At 44.4% G+C, this 26,087-nt stretch overlaps 2 protein-coding genes across 2 annotated transcripts; both read right to left on the reverse strand.

Moving 5' to 3' along the window:
* Window positions 1-9,727: 9,727 nt before the first annotated feature.
* Window positions 9,728-15,495, reverse strand: CFAP107 (cilia and flagella associated protein 107). The gene is made up of 4 exons (XM_077837527.1): window positions 15,391-15,495; window positions 12,265-12,378; window positions 11,056-11,233; window positions 9,728-9,939 (listed from the first exon to the last, which is right to left on the reverse strand). The coding sequence occupies exons 1-4, from the start codon at window positions 15,493-15,495 to the stop codon at window positions 9,728-9,730; spliced, it is 609 nt and encodes a 202-aa protein (XP_077693653.1).
* Window positions 15,496-17,148: 1,653 nt separating this feature from the next.
* LOC144276994 (arylacetamide deacetylase-like 4) lies at window positions 17,149-24,302 on the reverse strand. Its single transcript, XM_077837472.1, has 4 exons — window positions 24,126-24,302; window positions 19,381-19,597; window positions 18,887-18,950; window positions 17,149-17,923 (listed from the first exon to the last, which is right to left on the reverse strand). Exons 1-4 carry the CDS (start codon window positions 24,300-24,302, stop codon window positions 17,149-17,151), a joined length of 1,233 nt encoding a protein of 410 aa, XP_077693598.1.
* Between the last annotated feature and the right edge of the window lie 1,785 nt (window positions 24,303-26,087).

A 26,087-nucleotide genomic window follows, 5' to 3' on the forward strand; every position in this document is an offset into this window, starting at 1 on the left:
CTAAGTTCTGTCCTCAGGGGCAAGGGTGAGTTCAGTGCACCTCTGTGGAATGACAGCGTCTGGATTGTATCATTAGTCTGTCAGCAGCTCATTCGCAGACTTACCGACAACTGAAAACAGTAGCAAGGTGCCATGTAAAGGCCGCTTCCTGGGATGTCTTCTAGGTTTACGGTGTTTGGTAACGTAAGGCCAGGCAGCATGACTTACTCTGCAAATGTCATGAGACATTTAGTAAGCTACAGCCAAGGGCACATGAAGGTTTGCTTGCATATTGTATTGAGAGCCACCTTGGTTCACCTTGCATCCAGTCGTCTCACAGGTTTATACATATTTGCAGGTTGAGGGGTTGAGAAAAAACAGATTTCTTGCCAGTTTCTCGGAAGCGAGACAAATAGAATTTTGAGAAAAAGAAAAGGCAAGCCGGGAGAGAGACACCTCCTTCCAGGGTAACACCCATGCTGCACAGTGCATTTCTACTGCAGCCACACCAGTGACTGCTCTGGAGACCATGGCACAGTGTTTATATGCTCCACGTGCTTTCTTGGTGGGAGCTTAGGTAATGGGTCTACGCCAGACCCAGGATCTGAACACCTCTGAACTTTGGGGGACTTCAGATGTGGTGGCTTGGGCCCATCTCTTGTAGTATCCTGCTGGAACCCTCCCTTTCTGGGCACCACTCGTGCTCATGGAAGAAATGGTAATAGGAGAGCTTGGGCCTTTTCACTCATCTCCTTGTGCCCTTCCAAAACCAATAACTATTACTTAACCATGTCACCCTCCCCACTCCAGAAATGTAAACCTCCAAAACCCCAAATTTGATCATCCCTAAACAAAGGGAGAAGGAGTTGGATTCCAATCCTAGACTCTGATCCTAATGTTGCAGCTGACCTTCCTTTTCTATGAGGGGCTGATCCGATATCCCTGAATTTTGAGGTTTCAAAATCTGGAGGAGGATTTTGCTGTATGGGCCTATCTCTAAGGAAAGGTAAAAATGAAATGCAGAAAAACATGCATGTGTGTGCTCATGCAGACACACAGACCAGCTTAAAAAATTTAGGTCAGTAAAATGAAACAGCCTTGTATTTGCTTGTTGATTGATTTAATAGTTATATCGCAATCTGTAACAGCCTGTCCCCCAATCTGAAATGAGCAGTAGTGAGAAACACTATATAAAACCATTACCATTGTGAAACCTGTCCTAATTAGAGATGCCTCACTTTATAACGACACCTGTCATGACAATGAAGTTGTTGATAGTGAAATTGCCATATATCTAATGACAAAAACCTGTTTAAATCAACAGCTTTTAAAGAGGTCTCCCCCTGCCGCTCTGGTTTTCTCCTTATTGTTAAGTTTGTTTTTGTAGGGTTGCCCATGAAAACTGAACTGGAGGCATTGATTTATTTCTGCTTTTAAAAAGTGACTGAATTTGTTTTTAAACAAACAAATGAAAAAACCCCACATGCACACAATTATATGAACTTTGTAAATCAATTTAGGGAAACAAACTTAGTTTGTGTATTCTGCCCAGTTTGAAGGCTCATCTAAACAGATACAGTTTTACTGCCACAAGTTTCTCCCTTTAGAAGTTATTATTGTACTTGAGTGCAAAATGCAAGTGAAGACTGAGACACAGATTCTGCACCCTTTATTCAAAATAACACCTTACTCGGCAATGGGTTGATTGGCATGACTTCCTAGTAGGGTTAGATTGTTCCAGCCTTACTCACACTGGCAAGCACTTACACAAGTAGTCCCGTAGCTGTGAGTTCGGATGGGACAATCTGGCTTTGAGGGATCAGGTTGAATTCACAGTGTACAAAATGTAATCAAAACAGGCCTGACTAAGAGTTAGTCAAATCCCATTTATCCTGAAAGACTAAATGTTATTCAGCCAAATCTTTTAACGCAACCACTAAGCACTTAGAATTTCTGGTAGGCATGAGTCAAACTCATTACAAATTGCAAACTAATTAGATCCCAGTCAAATACCCCAACTTCTTCCTAGCCTGAACAGAACTGTGTTGATTTCTTTGTTTTGATCTTTTTGCACTTACGTAATAGTACCTTCCAGGCTGATGATCTCAGAGCACTTCATAAACATTATTCACCCACCCCCACACGCACAGCCATGAAGTAGGCCAAGATCCTACGCCATTTTACAAATGCTCAGGTAAAACAAAAATATGCAAAACAGGCAGATGCCATGGAAGCAGCATATGGTTTACCTATTGCGCTCATGAACGAGCCTGTATTCACTCTAATATAAAAGTGGTCCCTGGCATAGATGACAGTCCTCATGTGTAACGTGTGTAAATATATAGGGTACTCTCCCTGTATATGGAATATATACCTTACTGCTTCTTTCCACAAGGGAGAGGCACAGAAGGGCCACACCCACCCCTAAATTGAATAAGGTCACTGTTAGCCAACAGTTAAGTTAAGTGTTAAGTGCCCTGTTCCGGCTTCCTCCTGTGTTTCCAGCAATGCTGGTCTGAGGGGGGGGGGCTGTCTGTCTGGCTACATTCCACCCCCTGATGCACCACACTACATCCCAGATTGCAAGGTGGCGGTGATGCCAGCACCTCTTGCCCTCCTTGGGGAAATCTAGAAATACCCAACAACCAAATTAGAGGATGAGGGTTCGCGGAATTGGTTAGGATCCCTTTTTAGCTCTAGGTATCTGATTTGCGTGGAGGAAAGAGCAGTTTGAATCAAACGCTTCATAATACATAAAGTTACACAAAAAACAATTACAATAATTAAAAATGGTTAAAACAGTATTCACAACCGAATGTAAAAACGGGGAGAGGGAAAATCCCAAGTGTTGAGCTAACCATTGCATCCATGAGGTTTGTCCATTCTCAGCCACTGCATGTAGTGGTACAAATTCAATTCCCAGTCCATTGGTTGAATCTAGCAAGGTGCACATCCAGCAATTTGTAGCACCAGCAGCTGAGGCGATGGTTTGGATTGCTCCCCGGAGAGGATGTTCTGGTATTGCCAAGGTGACTGGAGCCAACAGAAGGATCATGAGGGCTTGCAGGAACATATCTCTGGTGGGTCGTGTTCTAGCTAAAAAACTTATTTTAACACTAAAAGCAAAAATTACACCTGCTATTATAAGTAATGGCAAATAAATCAACAGTCCATAGTAGTCTCTAGTGATCAAACAGGTCTGCTGCATGATCCATTTTGCTGACAGGTTAGCTGGCAGGTTGCTCGGAACCATGGGACCATTCCTGCAATAAATCACATGGTCAGCCGGTCTTGGATGCGATCCAAGCCTCTGTAATGGTAATTAGCCTTTTATCAGCATTTAAGGCACTCCATACACCTTTCTCTTTATAGGCGTGCAAAACGCAGGTAAAGGTTCCCAGGGCTGGGTGTTTAATCACAACAGTGTCTCCGGGAGCATACTTGGAACTGTGCAGTGGTGTTCTGGCAGGGGAGATAGCTTTCCCTGTAGGGAAGAATTCCCTGCTGATTGGACTTCCTGTAGGAGTCTGTCTGTTGTTTAATCTCTGCACCACTTCGTCCAGTCTGTCTCCCCATGTGCCATCAGTAGGCTTCAAGTGATTCTTTAGCAACCCATTCCAGCGCTCGACTATGCCATTAGATTGAGGTCGATATGGAAGGTGTAAGGTCCATTGGACTCCATGGTTAAGGGTCCATTCCCTTACAAGTTTATTCTTAAAATGCGAACCATTATCTGATTGGATTTCTTGAGGCATTGGGACAATTGCTGTTAAGCGGTTTAGTCCCATAACTGTGGACAACCCTGTTGCCAATCGGGTTGGATATGCAAAACCAATCCCTGAAACAATTTCTACCCCAGTCAAGATGAATTTCCACCTCTGCCTTGTAGTGGGCAGTGGTCCGACATAGTCGACCTGCCAGGTTGCCCATAGTGTTTTTCCAACTATTAGCCTGGCAAACCTTTGTCCTTCTGCTATATGTTTTCTAGTCTCAGCACAAATAGCGCAGGCTTGCACCAGGTCTCTAGCCTGTCTGTGGGTGATAGGCCACCCCCTGATATGTGCTTGCCGCACTAACTCATCACTTCCTGTGTGTCCTAAATTATCATGTAACCATGAATATAAGCGTTCCCATTCGACTTGTGCTGTAAAGAGCTGGGCAGCTGCATCGGCTAAATTGTTTAACTGTGCAGCTGGGGTATTATTCCTCTGATGAGCTGAGACATGTCCTATAGACAGGGGTTGTTGCAGGGCATGCTGACATAACCACTTCCAGTATTCCAGTCCCCAGACTGGTTTACCTCCTATTTCCCAGTGGTTATTTTTCCAGTTAGCGATCCACTGAGTGGCACCTGCCCAGACCGCATAGGAGTCCGTATATACTGCGGTGGCTCCTGCTTCACAGGCCAGTTTAATTGCAGCCAATTCTGCAAGTTGTGCTGACCCATCAATTCCAGCAGTTAGGGGTGCTGCAGAGGTGTCTGCAGGCACTGCTGCAGCTTTTCCCTTCCCTTTTCCTTTGACCAGCCTGGCACTGCCATCAGTGAACCACACTCCCTCAGGCTTAGAAGGATCAAATGGGGCAGCATCCTTAATGGGAGACTGCTGTGGAGGTAGGCGGTATTCATCAGGCATTCCTACTTTCCGTAGGGATTCCTGAATCATAGTGGGGTTCTGTGCAGTGTCTGCACTCCCTACCCGGTGGTGTATGTAAAGTGCCCATCTTTGGATAGTCATCTTTTGTGCTACACCAGGTGGTAACTCTTTCCCTTCCAATATAGGTTTAATGATTGGAAGAGGAGTGTGAATTGTGATGTCCTTATCCTGAGTTAATTCCTCAGTTTCTCTCAAGGCTGTGTAAGCTGCCAGAAGCACCTTCTCATAAGGCGTGTAGTTAGCCTGTGACCCTTGCCATGACTTGGAACCAAACTGAATTGGTCGTCTGGGAGCAGTGTCACTTTCTTGCCAGAGAGCATAAGACATTCCAGTGGCTTCCACAGTTAGGTACAAATGGAATGGGGCTTCAGGACGTATGGGACCCAGAGCCTGATAGGTGTGTATCTCCCCTATCAGTTGCCTGAGGGCTTCCTCATGGGCAGGAGCCCATTCCCAGGCAGCACTTTTCTTTAACAAATTGTACAATGGTCTGGCTATAATGGCAAAGCCAGGTACATGTTTTCTCCAAAACCCCAGGGTTCCCAAAATCTGTCTCAATTGATCTTTACTTTCAGGGGACGGTGCCTGATTTAGCTCTTGCACAGTGTCATTAGGCACAGACCTCCTACCTCCCATCCATACAGTACCTAAGAATTTTATCTCTTGGGAGGGACCTTGGCATTTCTCAGCTAGTAACTCTAAATTAAGGGCTTCTAGTGCTCCTTTGATTTGATTCATAGCCTCCTGTACCTCTTCTGAGGTTTTCCCACCTTTTAAGATGTCATCAATGTATTGCACAGTTTGTACATTGGGTGGCAGTATAAGGTCATCTAGGACCTTTGCCAGTGCCCCATGGCAAATAGTGGGTGAGTGTTTAAACCCTTGTGGCATTCGGGTAAAAGTGTATTGTACACCTTTCCAAGTAAAAGCAAATCTTTCCTGGTCAGCTGGTTGCAAAGGGACCATGAAGAACATGTCCTTTACATCTAATACTGCTAGCCAGGGTTTATCCCAGGTTTGTATGGTGTTTACAATATCTGTTATGCTAGGGACTGCTGCAGTTAATGGTCCAGTGTTACTGTTTAGCTTCCTATAGTCTACAGTAAGTCTCCATTTGCCATTTGGTTTCTTGATGGGCCACACAGGAGAATTAAAACGAGAGTGGGTACGAATTAAAATTCCTCGCTGTTCCAAATCTTTGATCAGGTCAGTAACAGGGCTTATGGCCTCAGCTGGGACATTATACTGCTTTATGTTTGTTACTGTTGAGAGCAGGAGAGCAGGCGTGCTGCTAAGTAAGTTTACAGAATAGTGGGGAGGGCTTTCCTCTTCCAGGTGGGTGGCATGAGGAACAGAACTGACTCCAAAAGCCCATCTTTCCCCATTAATCCTTCCCTTCTTTCCTCTTAAAACGTCCATGCCTAGTATGTTGGCATTGCCCAAAATCACCTCATATTTTCGGGGCTGATGGTGGGGTTGCAAGGGGATATCCAGCTTTATCTTAACTAATGGGTAAGTTATGGTACTGCCATTTACTCCTGTAACAAGTACCTGCTTTCGGCCAGTAGGTGGCGAGCCCGGAAAACTTTCTCGCTTAATCATGGACCTTTGAGCCCTTGTGTCCATTAAGAAAGGAATAATGTGTTTGTCATTTACAGTTACATGTATCCGGGGGTCTTTTGCTGTTGTTTTCTCCTCTTTGGATTTAAGCTGGTTTATTAGGAGAGGAGATTGACCCCCGCAAGCTAGTTTCCCTGCTCTGGTAACTCTTGCAGTTGCTGCAGCAATGGAGTATACCGGGTGTCTGCAGGTGGGGAAAGAGGAGAGAGCTGCAGAGGTGCACTGGGAGTAGCATTAGTTGTCTCCCAGTGAGCTCTTTTAAAGATGGTGAATAATTTTAGCCGCTCTGTGGGCAGTCCATTTATCACATCTCTGGGATAACCTAAAGCCAGACATTGTCTCCACAACTTGGCTCTAAGCTCCTTTTCCTCCTGGGTTGGCTCTCGCTTGTTTTTATGTCCTTTAGATGGTGCCCCCTTGTTTCCCTGAAGGGAACGCATCTTAGCTTTGCCTGTCAGTGCTCTGATGTCTCCGAATTCTCTAAAGTATGACACCAGAAGGTTTAGCAGTGCCCGAAAGGTACTGTTATGTGCTGCAGCTTCTGATCTAAGGGACTGTGCCATAGCCCTGTGGTTACTCGGAACTCCCTTAAGCAGGGGTCTGAGATCATCTACATCTACCTGACCCTCCCATGGACTTTCATAGGCTAACTCTTGAGGGTTTTGGCCAAGCATGCTAATGACAGCCACAGTTAATAGAGCTGTTTTTACCTCATCTATGTTGGTCCAGTGCATTACTGTGGGTTCATCTCGGCCTGCTGGGTAAATACCTCTTGCCCATCGACAAGCCAGAGACCAAAGTGTTTTAGGGGTGTTCCCCTCTGAGTGTTCCAGGAATATTCCTGCACCTAAGTTAAGGCGCTCAGTTTCTTGGGCTGTCAGGTGTATATATCCACCCCCAGTGTCCCAGAGGCGGACCAGCCACTCTATTATACCTTCCTCAGGCTTTTTAGCAAAATCTCCCTGGATTGTTTTTAACTCCATGGGAGTATATTGGCGGGTGGTAATTTTGGTAAAGTGTGTTGGAGCTTTACTCCCTTTTCCCTTGTTACCTCCCTTCTTTGTTTTTGAAGAGGTGGATGGATAATTGTCATCCCCTTCTTCATCCAGCTCTGCCCCACTCAAATTTTCCTCATGTTCTTCTGATTTGTGATGTGTGATAGCTGGTCTTAATTTTACAGAGGGACCTTCCTCCTCAGAGGAGGGGGACTCATCTGCTGAATCCCAAATGTCTCCATCCCATTCCTCAGGGTCTAGCCAGAGAGCAGTCTCAACTTTAGCCCGGTTGATTCTGCGTGTTTTAGTCTCCAGCTTTTCCCTTCGTTCTATCCCTTCTTTCTCAATTAAGGGAAGTAATCTTTTCTGAAGATGTTCCATATCCCTATTCAGTGTTCTTACTCTGGTATCTAAATTCTGGCATTCCTTGCGCAGTGTGTCCCTTTCCTGTTGTAGCCTATTAAATTCTATTGCCAGACTATGATAATCCTTACAGGCAGCTTGCCAAATGTTAGTAAGCAGCCATATACAAGCACCTTTTCCTTTCCCTTTCTTCATCTTGCAGGCAGTTCTCCAGTTACAGAAATGCTGCCAGATCTCTGCTGGTTTTCCCCAATATTTCTCCAGCAGTTCTTTGCTCCACAGAGGATTTCCCCATCCCTCTTGGGTCAAACTTTTCTCTAGCTCAGGGAATTCTGTGGTGTTTATCATGACTGGTTTCATTGTGTTACTGTAGTGCAGCCTATATCACAATCCTGTTCGTGATGCCAATTTCTGGTAGCCGACGGCCAAGGATGTTTGGTGAGGTGCCAGCTATGCCCGTTTATACCATCCGTGACTTTAACCGCTAGGACGCACTGTCCCTTCGCGGCGGGCAGCCCGGGCTAGGCTGATGGATGCCCCAAGGTCCTAACCACCCGTGACTTTAACTGCTAGAGCTCAGAGCTCCTTCGCAGCGGGCAGTCAATACTGACTGACAGGTGCCCCAATGGCAGCACTAAGAGCCTCTCCACACCCGTGACTTTAACTGCTAGAGCTCACAGCTCCTTCGCAGCGGGCAGCCAGGATTGACTGACAGGTGCCCCAAGAGTTTGCCCCGTGGAGGCAGCACAACTCAACGCTAGGCTCTTAGTACTCTCACCTAATGGCCAGGCTTTAGAGCCAAAACGGCTGAGGTTCTTTCATTGTGTTGGCTGCTTTACAGTAAACCAGAGAAAACAAGTCAGGCTTATGCACAAATGGTTACCAAAATTTATTAAGCTAGATTCTAATCATATGGTTACAAAATTGCTAGTGCCTACTTATTTAAATGTAGAGATGTTACACACACAAACAAGTTACAAAACTGAAGCCACAATCCCAAAGAAAGAAAACAAAGTATAGAGCTCTATTTCAAAATATGTGTACACTAAAGATAGGAGATCAGGTGTGGGTGCTTCTTACCCTCCTTGCATCTCTCGATTCCAGCGGTGCCAAGCCAGGATCGGTCACTCAATTCCGCGGAAAGATGAATAAGGGACAAGGCTTAGGGACCCTCTTAGCTGCAGAAGCCTTGGGAGGCTGTCACTTATCTGACCAGCAGATAGATAGTGAAAAGCCCTCAAAAATCATGGTGCTGTAGGTCCCCTACTTATACCTCTGTACTCCTTTATTCTCTTTCTCCTTTCTTATGCCAAATTGAGGCTGGTCTGTCGGGGTGACGCCAGCTTTCGCAAGAGTAGTTTACACTTGCAAGGGAGAGAAACAATAAGTTTCGACTACTGGACATTTCTTTTATCAGGGTAAATATTTTCCCACCTAGGATGTTGGGGTGTGTGCATCATGCTATTTAGTAGGGGCTAAGAGCCATGTCTGTCACAGGGCCTCTGCCTGCTGTGAGCTTAGTCGTTGTATCTGTTCCCAGAGGCACATTGTAGCAGCACACCTGTGCTTTTCACAGCTTCAAAGGCTGTGCTGGAATATATGTTAAGTGCCCTGTTCCGGCTTCCTCCTGTGTTTCCAGCAATGCTGGTCTGAGGGCGGGGGGCGGGGGGGGGCTGGCTGTCTGGCTACAGTCACTCGCTTAGTAGAGGCAGTGAGTGATGGTGACTTTTGTCAGTACATAGGCAAAGCTGATGCACAAAGGTGAACTCAGAGCCATTCACAGCAGCACAGAAAGATCATGCAGATGTCTGATTCGAGTAAGGGAAACAAAGTCCACCCTGTGGAGTTGCCACAGGTCAAAGGCAGAGCTGGGAATGTAATCCAGTCACCCTACATTCCAGTGCTCTGCTCCAACCAGTAGACACCACTCCCTCTATACAGCCTAATTCCTATTTCTGCCAATAGCGCATGGACCAGAATTGTCTTAGTGTTTGGGCAACATGCTGTATTTAAATAGCAGTTATAGTATGGCAAGAAGCACGGTACAGTGTGGCGCCAATGGCTGCCGTGTCTCTGACCGGCTGCTCAGGAGCTTGCAGGCATTTTGGTGAGCCATCACATTCCAGACTTGCACGGAGGTTGTGGGGAAGACGCTACCCATCGCGGAGTGGACCGGTGGCCATTTGTGACCGGACGTCGGCGAACGGCAAAAGCAGAAACAGGCGGCATCTCATAAGAAACAGTGTAGACACTGTTCATCGCTCCTGCCTCTTGGTGGGTCCATTTTTTCATTAGTTGCTCAAAAAGGCCATAGTTGGTGGGTGGTTCTGGAAAAAACAATGTTGAAATGTCACAGTAATAGAAACAAATTCATGGCCACTAGGGTTTCCATAACTCAGGGCACATGGGGCTAATTCAGAACTTCGTGACAACAGCGAGGACAGAATTCAGACCTTCTTCTTCCACAACCAGAAACCTTTACTCCTTGAGTGGAAGGAGAAGCACTGCTAGCTGTTGACAGTGAAGGAGCTATGACACACAGACGAGCAGTTCCGAGTCCATCCAGTCGAGCGCAATGGTATATAGGTACACCCTCTGGTGCATAGAAAAATTACTGGAATTACATTTAACATTTAAATCCATAGTTCACAATATTTCTGGGTAACTGAACCAATTTACTAGAATATGGGTAAAATTTTATAAAGCACCTGAATGACTTAGGAGCCAAAGTGACTTAGACACTTAACGATACTTAGGCTTCTAAGGCCCAAATCCTTAAAGGTATTTAGCCACCTAATTCCCATTCCTACATCAAAATGGGACTCACGTTCCCAAGTCATTTAGGGACTTTTGAAAATTTTGCCCTGAAACCACAAGTGTATTAGGCAGGTGCCCATTCAACCATAAGCACTTAAACTCAGAATGAAGCTTGGGGTACTTCAACCCACAAATTCAGATGTTCCTAACCGGCTCTAACCACTAGACAGGACATTAATGACTTTGTGCTTATGCAATGGGAAATGAACAGAGAGTCTTCCCTGTTTGTTCATAACACTTAGCACTCAGTCTGAGGCACTTTTAATCTTTAAAGAATTTTACAAACATAGGCCAAATTCTTCTAGCAGTTACACCAGTGTTATTTTCACTGGGAGTTGCACTGTTGCACATGGGAGAAAAGTTTGGTCCATTAACTAAACTTCACTACTCTCCTCTGTGGTGGATAAGTATTAATTATTATTATTATTATTATTATTTATATTTTACAGATGGGCAAGCTAAGGCACAGAGTGGGTAAGTGATTGGCCTAAGGGATACAGCAAGCCATTTGGAGATGAAAGGTTAGAATTTAGTGAGGCCTCTGACTCCTAAGGCTTGAATGCTGACCACTAGACCAGACTGCACCTCTGCCTGTGAGTGACTACCAGGATAACACTAAAAAGTACCGAAAATGGGGAAATCTGATTTCTCCGGGAGCCAGGCTAGCTTTTGTCCATTCCATCTACGGAGCGGAGGCAACACAGGATTATAGCCATGTCTGTTGTAATGATCATCGTATTGAGTTACTAAATTTCGGTTGTTCGGTTCTTCATGATGCATAAACAGATGCTGCTTTGGCAGGCCCTGTAAAGAGAGGTGCACGAAACCATATTGCTTGTATGGGCAGAGCATTTAAAAGGCGCTGGAGACTGTTAGGTCAGATTGCGCCCCAGGTGATCTGGCAAATATGGGTCAGAACCCAATCCCCAACAGACCCCTGCTTTTGCACTTGCAAAACAGGTACATAGTTAGCAGCTTTGCACACACACACACATTCAGGCATTTGCAGGTGCAGTGGGGTATGCAATTGAAAAACTGATCCTCACGTGTTACCAAAGTATTTTGGGGCATGAACACACACATACATGTATCTGGAGGAAATAATCAAGGTGTCTGGGGATGGGTGAATTTTGAAGGAAGAGACATTGTAGGGGGTGGGTAGAACCCTAACATTCTGGAGGATCTGGGCCTCATTTAGTGCAACATCCTTTCCTGTTACATGGGGGTGCACTTGTGAGAAGAGGGCATAAGGAGCCTCTTCCATGTGCACATCTGTGATCCAGCAGTGCAGGATACGTTCCAGGCACTCTGCTGGGGGATGCCCTCCCACAGGAAACGCGTCCTATTCCCCCTGCACACATGTTGGGGTTAACAACAGGAACTGCGGGGAGCTGCAAGAAGCATTGTGGGATTTGTATTCTCCCTCTTCTGCAAGCAGCATGCAGGATGGCTCTGGGGGCCCTAACTTGGACACTATCACTCTGTACCTTCCCCTGGACACGCACACACACACACACTTGGGCAGGATTTTAATCGTAAATTTAATACATGCCTGTTTTGAATGCTGACATTTACAATCTTAAATTTGAGATCTTGTCTACATGGCCACTTAGTGCACAGCAAGCCAGCGTGTAAATCTACAGTCCTCTAGCCTGTGGTTTCAAACAGCAGCAGATCAAAGCATACTATCGAACTTTTAGCACATGGTAGCAGGGGCCATGTGACCATTCAGCTCACAGTAGGCTGGTGCACTGTAGATTCACACTCCAGCTTGTCGAGTACTAAACCTCTGTATAGTCAAGTCCTGAGGCCCCCTTTTTTTTTTTTTTACTTACATCAAGTTTCTTCATAATTGTTCTCCTCACTGTTCGATCTGTTCTGTGGTCAGGGAAGCAAATAAAGTCAGTCCCATAGATGCTGTTGCTGGGTTTCCCAATGTCTTTTATAAACTAAAAGAGATCCAAAAGGAGACACTCGCTATGTAGCAATTATTCACACTGAAACAACTGCTCGTTGGGAGAGATTTTCAAAGGCCCAAAGTGCAGTTTGGTGTCTTTTCTACAGGGACCACTCACTGTCAGCCAACTCACTTTACTTACAGTACTATAGGTAAAAACCGGTTGTCACGAAGTGTGGGGAAGTCCAGGCCCTGCACCCCTCTTCTTGGGATTCACCGTGACTCTCAGCCAGCCAGTAAAACGGAAGGTTTATTGGACAATAGCAACACAGTCTAAAACAGAGCTTATGGGTACAACCAGGACCCCTCAGTCAAGTCCTTCTGGGGGCAGGGAGCTTAGAACCCAGCCTTGGAGTTCCCTGTGTTCGACCACCCAGCCCAAAACTGAAACTCTCTCCAGCCCCTCCTCCTTTGGGCTTTGTCCCTTTCCCGGCCCAGGAGGTCACCTGATTCCTTTCTTCTCCAACCCTTTAGCTCTCACCTTGCAGGGAGGGAAGGGCCAGGCCATCAGTTGCCAGGAAACAGGGTGTCGACCATTCTCTGTGTCCAGACCCCTACACACACCTGCCCTCTAGGGCTCTGCAACGATCATACACCCTTATCCCACCACCTAGATACTTAAGAACTGCCTAGGGGAAACTGAGACACCCCCACAATATTCAGAGAAAACATTAAGAACAGTCCCGCTTCGTCACAACTGTGCTGCTTTATTCAACTATCTACAAACAGAGTGGGAGGAAACACACGCTAGCTAAACAGGAAGGGAGGGATAGAACATGGCTCCGACCTGTAGTACTCTGGTAACCCATTTAATCCCTTAATGACCACTTTACTAGAGCGTCAAACTCCCACTGAGTTGTGTGACTCGCATGTGGCTTTGAAAATGTCTCCCTTTGCCCTTCTGAAGATCAATGGAACAACTGAATTAAAATGAACAGGTCTGGCAGATTTACCCAGGGGCTCTCATGACAAAGGATCCTAAAGCCCCGATGCTAATGACTTCCTGTCCACACTTGGGAGGCACTTCTTGCTTGCAGGGTCTTCTACCCTGAAGACCTTGGCTCAGATGTTGCAATCAACCAGTAAAACCAGTCATTGTAAAAATCCTGGGATGGTTCTTAGGTGTGGACATTACAAGCTCACCAAAGCCTTGGTGCCACACCTTTTCACCTAGTGCAGGCTTAGCTACTGGAAGGAAATGATCAACTTTCATTTTGATCCTCAGTACATCTACCACCCAGTGCAGGATTGTTCCCTACAGTATATCTTCTGGGATTTTGTCCAGTCTAGTTTTAAAAATCCCAAGTAGTGAGACCTCTTCCACTTCCCTGAGGAGATTATTTCATGGTTTAAAACATCTCACTTTCAGGAAGTGTTTCCTGATCTGCAACCTACATTTTCCCTTTTTCATTTCCTCCTATTTTATACCGCCAGGCAACACCCTAAATAATTCCTCTCCCTGTATAATGTCTATACCCATCAAAGATCTCTTCCCATTGTGATCCTGTCAGATCTCATAAGATAAGTGGTGTCCGGCTGAATGAGACTTTGGCTGCAATTCCAGGAAATAGTGGGGGGCTGCCGGAAGGAGTTTGAGTGATTTTAAAAGGAGACAGTTCTCTCTGAATCAATACTGAGCCAGTATTAAGATCAGTGTGGTGTAATGGGTCGCTGTGCTGCTGGTCTTGCTGTTCTTTGCCTGACATGTAAAACCAACATCCAGAACAACTGTGGTCATTCCAGTCCCCCTGGCACTTTTTATAAAGAGATCAGGGTGCTACTTGGAGCAGTTTGTGGAGGGAGAAGAGTAATCAGGTCTCTGTTGAACAGTGTTGGTGTGTGCTATTAAACAGCTGCTGTGTTCCCACACTGAGGTGGCTGCAGTTTAGTGGTGGGTATATATTATTTTTATGTATGACAGTGGTGTGTAGGGACCCCAGCCAAGATTAGGATCCCATTTTTCTGTGCCCTCTACAAACAGGGTAAAGACAGTCCTTGTCTCACAGAGCTTACAATGTAGGCTATATCTCTATATACAATTTGTTCCATTTGTAAATTACTTTGAGATACTTTGATATAAAAAGTGTCACTTAAATATAAGATAATTTCTACAGACCATATGTGTGGAAAGAGGCTGACTATGAAGAACATAAACAATTGCTAGTATCCCAAAGTAAAAGGATCTAAAGTTTAAAAAAAAAAAAAGGTCTTTGGCACTCAGTAAAACTTAAACATGTTTATTTAAAATAGGGCATTGCTTCACCCCCCAAGAAGAACACGTCTGATGTGTCATTATGAACTAAGCTGGTTTCCTGATCAAAGAAGAGAGATTGCAGGGGTTGGCTGCCTCGCTGTGAGAACAAAGCTGTGCTAAAGCAGAATTCAATAAAAATAATGAATGACCATTACAGTGACCGCATTGCACTTGACAGATTTTAGTAGCTGGTTACAAAGTATACATGCTAGCACAGGGTTGTCTGCACCCACCACTGAAATACAGCTGCCCCTGACTGGGATGCCTTTCTACAGCACCCAATAACAGTGCAGGACAAAGAGAGAAAGAATCTCCTATCCACCTGAAAGCACTGGGGAATCGGAGGTAGACAGAACTTAATTACACAACTGGAAGTGAGCCGGAAAACTGGAGTGAACGTACCTGGTCTTGGGAGAAGTGCCATGGAATCTTTAATGGCCCAAAGTTGTCAAGACCATCGCTCTATGTGTTGTCTGTAAGAACCTCTCCATCTACACCACATCCCTGGGCATCCGTCATGCTTGGGCATTGCTTTAGTAGTGGCTCAGTGGGAAAAACTACCTCCTGACTAGAATGAATGGAAGCAGGCCAGTGAACTTTGTGGTCAAGGCACCCAGTGTTCTGCCTTTGTTCCTCTTTTGAAACGGGCCTGGATCCAAACTTCCCTAAAGTTTGGTGGTTGATCATCTCCAGAGCATCAGGGCTGACCCTCTCCATTCCCATTCTCCCTTTTCTTTTATCCCTTCTTACCTTTTTCCTCTCTTCCAACCAGTTTCCAATGAGCACTTTCGTGGAGTACTTTGGTTTGATGTTCCAGCTGGGAGATTCCTTCACATCCCTCTGAGATGTAAGCATGCTTCTTAGACTCAGCAGCACCCTTTCCCATCCACTCCTGCAGAATCAATGGTTCCTCTGCCCTTCCCCTTCTGGGATGTGAATGGTGGTTCTGTGTTCATGCAGCAGAGATCAGGCAGAACAGAATCTATGCTTCCCTCTGCCTGTGTGCAGGGCGAGATGGTTAATGTGTGGAACTCCCCTGCCTTGGAATTGCCATTGTTTGCTGCCTCCATGGTGATCGTCAATGGATGCAAACACTCTCTAGGCAACAGCAGATCCTACTGCTAAGAGAGAGAGGCTCCTGCCGCATTGAAGATAAATGGATTTTTGTTTCTGACTTCAATTGGAGCAGGACTGGATCTTTACACTCCGCATAAGGTAATTTAAAAAAAAAGTAGTCCAACAGTGCTGTACATTACAAAGACGGAGTAGGAAGGACATATTTACTGGACATAATTACTGGAGTTGAAATTTGGACAGAGCAATGGGACTAGCTTTAAGGAACACTTGTAGAATTTAGTAGGGATACAGCCAATAGGATTACAACAGAAATTAATCAGGTGTTTGTAGAAATTACTCTAGAAACCCCCCCCAAAAAATCAAAAATATTATCCTTTCTACAGAGTTTTTGTAACCATCTTATAAAATTCAATAGCAGGGATATAATTAACTAGATTTGATAGGATGGTTCCTAAAAAGGTTGTGATTTCCTACTAGATTCTATAGAACTTTTCCATAAGGAGGAACATCTTTTACTCATGGAAGTGAAAGAGAAAACAGTGCAGGCAAAGCATCAAGTATGTTTCACTATAAGGGAAGATTTTAGTTCCCTAATAGAACATGAGATTAAACTGATACAACACTGTATCTTATTGAAAAGTGGTGGAGTATTGTTAAATGGAAGAGCAGAAACATCTCTGATGTTTCTGTAGAGGGATGTAGCAAGGATGTTTACTTCATGGCACCATGACTTTGGTGGGCACATTAGACGGACAACAATGATCTTTTTTCAGGTTTCATTCTATTTACAGGTGTGGCATACTGGGCAAAATAAAAAGAGGTATTCACAAAATGTTTGGCTAATCTTTGTGTAATGCAATATAAGTAATATTCTGGACTGAGATGAAAAATATTCCATGATCCATAATGAACCCTTAAATTTGCAGAAGACGAAAGACCAAGGGTTTCACTACTGCAACTGGATGTAAGTTGGATGCTGGTACCGCTCTCCAAAAGTACTGCAGTGCACGGACTTTACATCATAATGTTGTGATGTAGGTGGTGTGTACTTTTACTTACACACACGCAGACACACACACACCATCTCTCTCCATGGAAGGATTAACAGTCAGGCCTTCATTGAATCAAATGGGCCAAACCAGAAAATCAATTACAAATAGTATTCTTTAATCTTTACTGATATTTATAAAGACAATAGCTTGCAGCATGATGCAAAGAAATCATTTCAAATATGTAGGTGTGTAATCAACATTCCAACCAGTAACAGAAGGAACTTCACACAAGCTCGTGAACTTCATCACCAATGGAAACCATGTCATGGCAGCCCATCATGTGATAGAAGATACTGTTCCTATAGGTCTCTTCCCAGACGTTGGGGCATATATGAAGACCAGAGGAAATATACGACCCAATCTTTGAGAAGATTGGTTTTTATAAGCTTCTGAGAAAGTTTACAGTGTTGTCCAGTCCCTTTTTTCCAGCTGGAAATGACAACCTGCCATTATCAAACAGGCTTATGATTCCATGGAATCCATTGTCAATGTGGTACCAGGTCACTGGCACACCACTGTCCTCTAATCGCTTCTTGTATAACAGGGCATCATCCCTAAGCACGTCATACTCACAGGTCAAGATGAATGACTCAGGGAGCTGGCGAACAACAGCATCTTCAGCGAGAAGTGGGGAAAAAGCTGGCTCACAAAATTTTTTAAGTGCCTCATAAACTTCATTTGAGCATTCGATGGGCACCTTTGGTTTGTATCCTCTGACCTTAAATTCCTTAAGGATATTGTCTGCACTTAGCCATTTTCTAAACTTCAATTTTACGTCTACAGGCATATGGGAACCCTCCAGGACATCTTCCAAAAATGATGCGTCCCCCTTGAGGTACTGCAGAACATAAAAAGCCATGCGTTCCCTGAACAAGATGGGGACTCCACAGTTTTGCTGATATGATGGCAAATCGAAGTCTATTGCCTGGAGGCATGGATAGATCAAAATCTGAGCATGCACCTTTGGAAGGTCTGGTCTACTCACTAGTGTTTGGCAAACAGCAGCAGCAAGATTGCCCCCAGCACTGTCCCCACTAATGATAATACGGGCAGGATCCACTCCATAGTCTTCTGCAGTCTTCATAAAGCAGGTGGTAGCAGTGAGACAGTCCTCATACTGTGCTGGGTACGTGTGCTCTGGTGCCAGACGATACCTAATATATCAAAGAATTGGTGATTTATAAAAATGGAAAAAAATCATTATTTGTTGGAAGTTTATTTGCTACAAACTCCTCCACTTTCAGCCCTCCTGTTATTTTGCAGCCATGGACATCAATATTACTTCATAAACGTGCACCCGCTCTCCAAACAATCATTCCTATATTTGCAGATCACAGATAAATTATAACCAGCAGGGCCAAATGCTGAGGATTGTCTTCCAGTTAAGGCATTAGAATGAAACTCAGGAGAGCTGTGTCACAGACTCCCTGAGGGACCTTGGCTTAGTCATTTAATCTCTTTTTTTATCCTCTGTTTCCCATCCGTACAATGGGGATTAATAATACTTGTTTTGTCCGTGTTATCTATTTAGATTGTGAGATCTTTGGGTTAGGGACAGTCTCTTGTTGTGTTTATATTGTGATCAGCATCATGTGACCCCAGTTTTGGTTGATGCCTATAATCCTAATACCTAGCTCTTATAAGTGCTACTGTTCTCCAACAACATTTTTACTCTTGGTGCTATGGACATACAAATATTTCTTATTTCTTATTGAGGGCAAAATTCCCCATTTACCTCAGGGCCTCAATGGGAGTCTGCGGACTAAGATGAAGATTTGGCTCAATATCTGACAGCTTTATGTTAATTGCTGGGTGCAAGACAGATTTGTTTTTTATTAAAATGATCTGATAACTTCTTTCCAGTGTTTCTCCCCCAGCAGATGACAAAATGTGCTCATATACAACAATCTTATTCTGGGTCTATTCTGTCTAGCTCAGCACAAAAGCAGCGAAAAGCGGCAAAATCATAGTCAACTTGCGCATCTTGCCGAGCCACCTGGATTCTTGAAAATATAGTCCTCGGAGAAGGGAGGCATTCTAGAAGCAGTGCAGCTGATGGCTATCACAATGCAGAGCAACTAGTTCCTATAGAATAGAAGTGGACCAGGCTGACTTACTCAACAGACACGACCACCGATTCACTTTCTCTGGCGATATAGCGGCACACAGTTTCATAGGCATCTGGAAAACAAATGTTTTCACTGGTGTTTGGCTTGCGCTCTAAGGAGTAGCAATTCTATACCCTGTTAGCTCTGTGACGCATTTAAGAAAAATGACAATTCTCTCCTTTCCCCCATCTAATCCCTGCTCTTCCCCACCCTGTACACACCACCCCAGCTTCATTTCTCACTGTCCCCTTTGCTCATCATGGTATCGCACCTGTTTCCAAGCTGCCCCACTCTCTGGAACAGCCATGTAATGTTCAACAAGTCCTCTCTTCTTGCAGCCAACACCTACCTGACAGAGTATGTGTGTATTTGTTGGTGAAGAGTCAAATCTCAAATGTTCTCCCAAATCTCAGGCCCAAACCAACTTCCCTTTGATGTTTGTAAAAATAGGGTGACTTTTTATCTTTAATTATCCATCATATTTTTTCTGTTAAATATCTTACTAATGCTTCCAAACATCCAGCCTCCTCCATGGAAGTAGAGGACTCCTCTCCTTCGGCCAGCAGAAGGCACTCTAGGCTGGTAAATCCTCACTGGCACCTTCCCAAACTGCAGGTCCTTCATGAAGAGCTTTGGGTCCTCCCCTAATTTCTTTCCCCGTCGCATATAGCGGGTGAAACCAAGTTGACTGCACAGACCCAGCTTCTCCAAAATCTTCCCCTGTTTAGAGTGAAAGAGACCAGGGATTAGCATAAAGAAACTCCATTCTCCTCAATAGGCATAAGCTGTGCTCTCTTTGGAGAAACTAAGGCAGGATCAAAAGTTTGGAGCTCATACAGAAAAAAAACAACGAATATAGAGTTCCAGGCACGAGCACAATCCGAATAAATAAACTAATAATAACAGCAGCAGCACACAGAGAAATGAAGCACAGACAATGTCTATGCAGCCGTCTTCACACACTGTGTTATCATTGGTCCTCTGCCCTTTATTGGAGAGTTTGGTCTCCATAGGTTATTCAGTCCTTAGTTCTTCTGCTAAGAGTTCCACCTAGGGTGCAGACAGGTAACAACTGTAGTGGTGGTTTTCTTGATATGGACGCTCATCCACAAGGACTGAGAGAAGAGGTCATCAACCAGATTTCAGGCTACAATGATTTTTCATGATACCAGCAATTAGAAGCAAAGGATTCTACCATGTACCCCATTACCAATGACCTGGTCCACCCTTAAAAAAAAAAAGCAGGGTGAAAACCAAACTGGTCTACAGAGTAGTTTGCCATCCAGATAGTAGGTAAAAATAAGGAATGGATTCTAGTCTCTGTAACCAGTGTAGGAAATTAATCTTCCCAATGTAACAACCCTCACTGCACACTCACTCACTTCTTACAGGCTGTAAAAGAGATGGTCTATCCCCTATCCAAATCTATAGCCATGCTGAAATCACTTTAGAAATCTGACAGAACTGACTGGCCATACTGATCTGCACGCCACACATTGACTAGATATTACTGACAGACATGTGTCTGGCTTTTTCCTCCCTGTGGTTCAGTTTCTATTTGATAACAGCAATAGTAACGCTCAGTTACTGTGACAGACTGTACCCCGATGTTCACCACTTTTACAAGACCATGATATATTTTGTACAAAATATGCCTCGTGGGGTATCATTTGAAAACTCATAATCTGCTGAACCTTATTGTCCTGGTAAAATATGTGAATCAACATTGTATGAAAAGTTAAGATTCTATTTTATAACATTGCTGTAACATGCTCCAAGTTTAGAACAGCAGGCACAAACCAGTTCTTCAGAAACAAAAGACAAACCAACATCTGGTATCAACAAAATCAAGTGGAATATCAGCTAGCTAAGCGGCCATTCTTTGGCAGGAAGAAGGGCGTGTGTGAGAATTTTACATATTGACAATGGAACAACTGCGGGTTCCTGTGTAAACAGACTGGGTGTCACCTGAACCCCAGCTGGAGATAATCCTCAAAGAGGGGAGAATGGCATAAGAAGAGAAAACACACACAACACAGATTACCTCTCCTCCATTTCTCTCTGCTCACGGCAGTAACAATGCCTGAAGAAACACTGAAGTGGGGGAGGAGTCCTTGTCTGGAGGCTTCCAGCCAGTAAAGACTACAGAGCATATGGTGAGAAAAACCTTTTCTTTGACTCCATTTAACTTGCTAACTTAGGTATTAGTTTGTGGCTTATCTTTTTATTTTCTTTGTAATCTATTCTGACTTGTATGTGTCATTACTAGTAATTACTTAAAATCTATCTTTCTGTAGTTAATAAACTTGTTTTATTGTTTTAGCTAAAGCAGTGTGGTGGGACTGAAGTGTTTGGGAACCTTCACTTGAGATAACAGGACTGGTGCATATCATTTTCCATTGATGAAATGACGGACTTTCTATGAGCTTGTATTGTCCGGGAGGAGGGGGAGCTTGGCAATGCAAGATGCACATTTCTGGGGGACAAGGCTGGGGCTGAGGATTTGCTGATGTCACCTCAAAATACAATTCATGAGTGGCTGGCCAGAGCATTCATGAAATTCAGCTGGGAGTAATTTACATGCTAGAGACTGTGGTGGGAGCAGGTCCAGCAGTCATGGGTGGTGGGTTGAGCACCGCTAAGGGAAAGCTAGCCCCTGGCTCTGTCCCTTCTGCCCGCAGCGCCCCCCCCCCCACACTGAAGCCACAAGCCCTGCCCCACCCACGGCCATAGCCACAAGTCTCCCCCCGACCTGGAGAAGCCCAGAGCAGTCTCCCTATCTGCCAGAGGAGCCCCAGGTTGGCTGGAGGAGCCCCGAGCCATCCCCCACACACCTGTAGAAGCCCCAGGGCAGGCCTCCCCTTCCCAGACCCCAAGCCGCCCCGGGGAAAAGCGTCTCTTCCCAATGCTTTTGATATGCCCCAAGCAGGTTCCAGGATGGCTGAGGAGGTGATATTTGCTACTCAGCTTCCTGGGTTCCTCAGCAACCTCTCTGGAGTCCAGAGAGATTACTGATAAACCTGTGAAGCTGAATACCACATCGCACCTCCTCAGCCATCCCGGAACCTTCACGGGGCATAATAAAGCAAAAACTTTGCCTCCAAACCCCATAACCACCCCTGGCCCGCAAGAGCCTCCCCGGCCTATTATACCTGCCGCCCATGTCAGCAGTTGTTTTCTTCACAGCAAAGCAGTGTAAAAGACACCCAAATTGGAGCATTGAAGGGACACAGTTGTTCTGCAGCCCAGATTATAAAATGGGGAATGTCACAGTTACATGAATAAAGAATTAGCAGAACAAGAAACTTTCTGGGTTTGTGTACCCTTAGTAATGAGGCAAGTTGTGTAAGTTATTTATTGTTTCTTATTTGCATCCTGCCCAAAGATTTTCTAGTCACCTCACAGACCAATGTGCTCACAATCTAGAACTGAAACATGACATAATGAGCGAACAAATAAGAAGTGGAGGGCAGTTGGGATGGATGAAGCACAAGTAGTTTGTTCACCCTTAATGACCAACCAACTGCTCCAAAGGCTAGTACAGCCAATGAGAGTCTTCCACGGACTTTGGATTGGGCTCCAAGTTTGTTTGCTTTTGTAAATTTCATTTTAATCACTTCACTTCCTGTGGGCTTTGCAAGCGAGGCTTTAAGAGGAACTAAGATGAGGGGAGAGTGGTGGTTTGGTGAATGTTTGGAATGGGCATTACTGGCATCAAAGAGACCTGGAGATGTGTGGGTGAGAAGCAGATAAAGTAGGTGTCCAATTTTGGATGCCAGGTTGTGGATAAATAGCAAAAAGTCCAGAGGAGAGCAATAAAAATAATGTTAGGTTTAGAAACTCTGACCTATGAGGAAAGGTTTTAAAAAGGGGGCATATTTAATCTTGAGAAAAGACTGAAGGGGGGCCTGATACCAGTCTTCAGATATGTTAAGGGCTGTTATAAAGAGGATGGTGATCAATTATTCTCCAAATCTACTAAATAAAAAAATTTAAAAAAAAGCATTGTGGGTTGCCCCAAAACAAAAAAGTTTTGTTTTTTTAAAAAATTGTCTGTTTTGGGTCCAACAAAATATTTTGTTGCAGTGTTGAGTTTTCTTTAATCCTGTTATAAAAAAAGACAAATTTCGGCAAATTTTGATGCAAAAGTCATTTTGAAATGAAAATATCAAGACAGTTTGTTTTGAAAATGTTGAAATGTAGCATTTTGACTTTTTCAGTTTAATTTATTTGGCCAAAACTATTCTGCAAATTTGTCACAGATTCGTGAATGTGATTCAAAACTGCATTATTCAGCAAATAACATTCATCTGAAAAATTTTGACTAGCTCTAGTTATGGGTAGAGTGATGGTATGAATGAAAAAATTAAAAGAGATCAGACAGGAGATGTATTGATGGAAATAATTGAAAGCAAGGAAAAAACGCCTTGAATTTGCTACATAAAGGGATGAGGAATTAGTAGATCCCTAATCCCTCATGTCCCCTCTCCACACAACTGGCCAGCTAATAGAGGGGGCAGAGCCATGGCTCTGGTTCCTGCCTGTCCCCTTCAGTGTGTCACATGCCCTTGGGAGAATAGCGCTGGAAGTGACCCTGCACTCCCCAGAGTGCTGGGGGTGCAATTCTGCCTGGCCCTGCGGCAGGCTCTGCATGTGGTCTGGAGCAAGGAAAGGTCCTCACCATGTAGTGTTGCCAAATGTCGCGATTTTTCTCATGATTCTCACAACACACAGTGTTTTGCTCAGAGCCCCTGCTCCTGAGATTCTGTGATTTCATGAGAATCTCAGCCTTTATTCAAAAACAAAGTTTCTAGCCCTCATGGTTGCAGAGAGAATTGTAAACATGACCCAAGTGCAGCCTAAAGGCTCTGGGATCCGGGGGGTGGAACAAAAACAGCCCATCATTTATCGTCTTTTTTTAAAAAAAGAAAAAACTCATGATTTTTAGGGCCTGATTCATGATTTTTGAATCTTTTGGGGCTGGCAACACTGCACCCCACGAGGTGGTACCACCTTACGAGCCAAGCAGAATCTGACTGTACACGCGCTACAAAGGTAAAGAGTCTGACAGAGACTTAGAGAAACTGCTTTCTAAGTACAGCCGAAAAGCATAAAAGTAGCATCTTTCTTTCACCGCAAGTAAAGGCATCTGGCAGGGTTCCTATTCCCGGCATTTGCATTATGCTTAGAGTGACATTTACAGGCTCACCTAAGCACCCCACCTTAGTGTCAGAAAAGGTAAACTCACCAGAACCGCTGTGCCAATCAAAATACTGTGAACGATTCGGAGCTTTACAGGCTGGTCCACTCCAAGAGGGATTTCTGAGTTGGAGAAATCAAAATAAATTGTCCCCACGACTAACAATATGAAAGCAGCAATGAAAACTGCCAATATTAACACCAGCAGCGCATAAGCAAACTCCATTTCATGTAGTGAGGCCGACGACGCCAGGAATCTGACTTTCACTTGACTCCTCCGTTCTCTTTGATTTGTTATTTCCTGTTTCTGGAGCGCCTCTGCGTGTAATCAGGCTGCACTAGGACGAATTTTTCCCCTTCTCAGCTACAGGTCGTGCAAAGGACTCTCGGTTAGTGAGCAAATGCTGCAGAGTCATCAAGGTCTGGAACTGTAATAAGTCAGTGAGCCTGACAGCTGTGCATATGCCAGCAACTCTGCCAATGAGGTGTTAGTCACTCCAAAACACTGTATAACTGCCAGCTATTCATACACTGAGACTGCATTTGATCTTGCATTGACAGTGGGAAGGAGAAAGGGTGTGGACTGTGGTAATCTATGTCTATAGTTGAGTCTCATGTCTCCATGATGGGATATGAGACTGTTCGTAGGTGATATTTATCTAGGACTGCGTAAAGATCCTGAAGTTCCAGTTTGTGATATGCAGATACATTTACCAGCAGAGAGAGAAAAGGCTGTACTGTACATTGCTTGTGATCTGCATCCATAATTTATTCATCTCAAAGTGCATTGGGATTATGCCATTATTTTTTTTCACAATGGGGCCTTTAGAAAGGCATTAGCTAAACAACAAGCCACTATTACCAAAAAAAGAGCGAAGGCAATCCCATTTTAAAGTTTGAGTTCAGATAAGCACCCCAAATTTTAGACATGCGGCAGATAATAGGAACTCTGAACATTTTGGAGGTGCTTATACCATGCCCGTATCTGCGGTCCCTCGCAGCCATGCAATCCAGTGTTCCCAGCTTTCATGATTTTTACCACAAGCATCTCATTATTGGGATTGGGGGGAGTTCTTAAAGGCCTCGCTGTGGGAATGAAGGGATAACATCAGTATCTCAACTTCCATTTTAAAAAAAAGTAAATTTCTAACCCTTGTAGTTGCAGAGAGAAACTTGAAAATGTGACCCAAGTGTCCCCCAAGGGCTCAGAAACCAGAAAGCAAAGGAAATGTACCTGACATTTCTTTTTGTAACATTTCATGATTTGTAATGACTTTTTGAAGGCCTGATTCATCATTTTTGGCATGGGGTTGGCCACTCTGCTTATCCCTGCACTTTCCCCAAATATTCACCAGGAAGGATAATCTTGCCACAAGTAATAAGATGTTTGTTGGAAACGGGGTGCAATCAGATGCAAAGATGAGGGAGCAGTCTGTTTGATTCCCCACTCAGAGCCCAAAACACAGAGCTGTTGAAAGGAACCCACATGAATTCCAAAGGCTATTGCATTGTTCTACATTACTGGTGTTTGGAAATTGGTTGCGAAGGGCCAGCAATCGTAGTTTATATTTTCTAATGTCATGTGGTTAATCTGTTAACGTACACAACCCCTTTGCACTGGATGAAGTAGGGGCAGTATAAGGCCCTCTCGGTGGGAAACCTTGGTTCAATTCCCCATTATGCCTGATGATGGAGAAAGGATTTGAACAAGAACCTCTCCCGTCTCCGGTGAGTGCTCTGGGATATTCTAAGGGTTGGATCCAGTGGTTAGGATTCTCACTTGGGAGGTCAGAGACTACCATTCAAATCCCTTCTTCCCCAACAGGTAGAGGAGATAATTGAACTAGGATCTCCCACATCCCAGGAGAGCATCATAATAATGGTAACTTTTCAGATTTAGACCCTGATTTTGCAAGTTCCCACTGAAGTCAAGGGGGCCTTGTGCATAGAACAACTTGCGCCATCGAGGCCTTAGAAGTTTTCAGCTCACAGACCTTCTTCTTTCCCTTTG

Source organism: Eretmochelys imbricata, chromosome 18 (assembly GCF_965152235.1).
Source record: "Eretmochelys imbricata isolate rEreImb1 chromosome 18, rEreImb1.hap1, whole genome shotgun sequence".
Lineage (NCBI taxonomy): Eukaryota > Metazoa > Chordata > Testudines > Cheloniidae > Eretmochelys > Eretmochelys imbricata.

What these genes read in the sequence shown, in the direction of transcription:
- CFAP107 (XM_077837527.1), bottom strand. Translation starts at nt 15,495, where the DNA reads ATGCTTACATCTCAGAGGGATGTGAAGGAATCTCCCAGCTGGAACATC. An exon ending in CAATTATGAAGAAACTTGAT is followed by an intron (nt 11,234 to 12,264) that starts GTAAGTAAAAAA and finishes CTCTCTTTACAG; the next exon opens with GGCCTGCCAAAGCAGCATCT. An exon ending in ATCAGATTTCCCCATTTTCG is followed by an intron (nt 9,940 to 11,055) that starts GTACTTTTTAGT and finishes TGTTTTTTCCAG; the next exon opens with AACCACCCACCAACTATGGC.
- LOC144276994 (XM_077837472.1), bottom strand. Translation starts at nt 24,302, where the DNA reads ATGGAGTTTGCTTATGCGCTGCTGGTGTTAATATTGGCAGTTTTCATT. An exon ending in CTGGATGTTTGGAAGCATTA is followed by an intron (nt 18,951 to 19,380) that starts GTAAGATATTTA and finishes TTTGTTTTCCAG; the next exon opens with ATGCCTATGAAACTGTGTGC. An exon ending in TCGGTGGTCGTGTCTGTTGA is followed by an intron (nt 17,924 to 18,886) that starts GTAAGTCAGCCT and finishes TTGATATATTAG; the next exon opens with GTATCGTCTGGCACCAGAGC.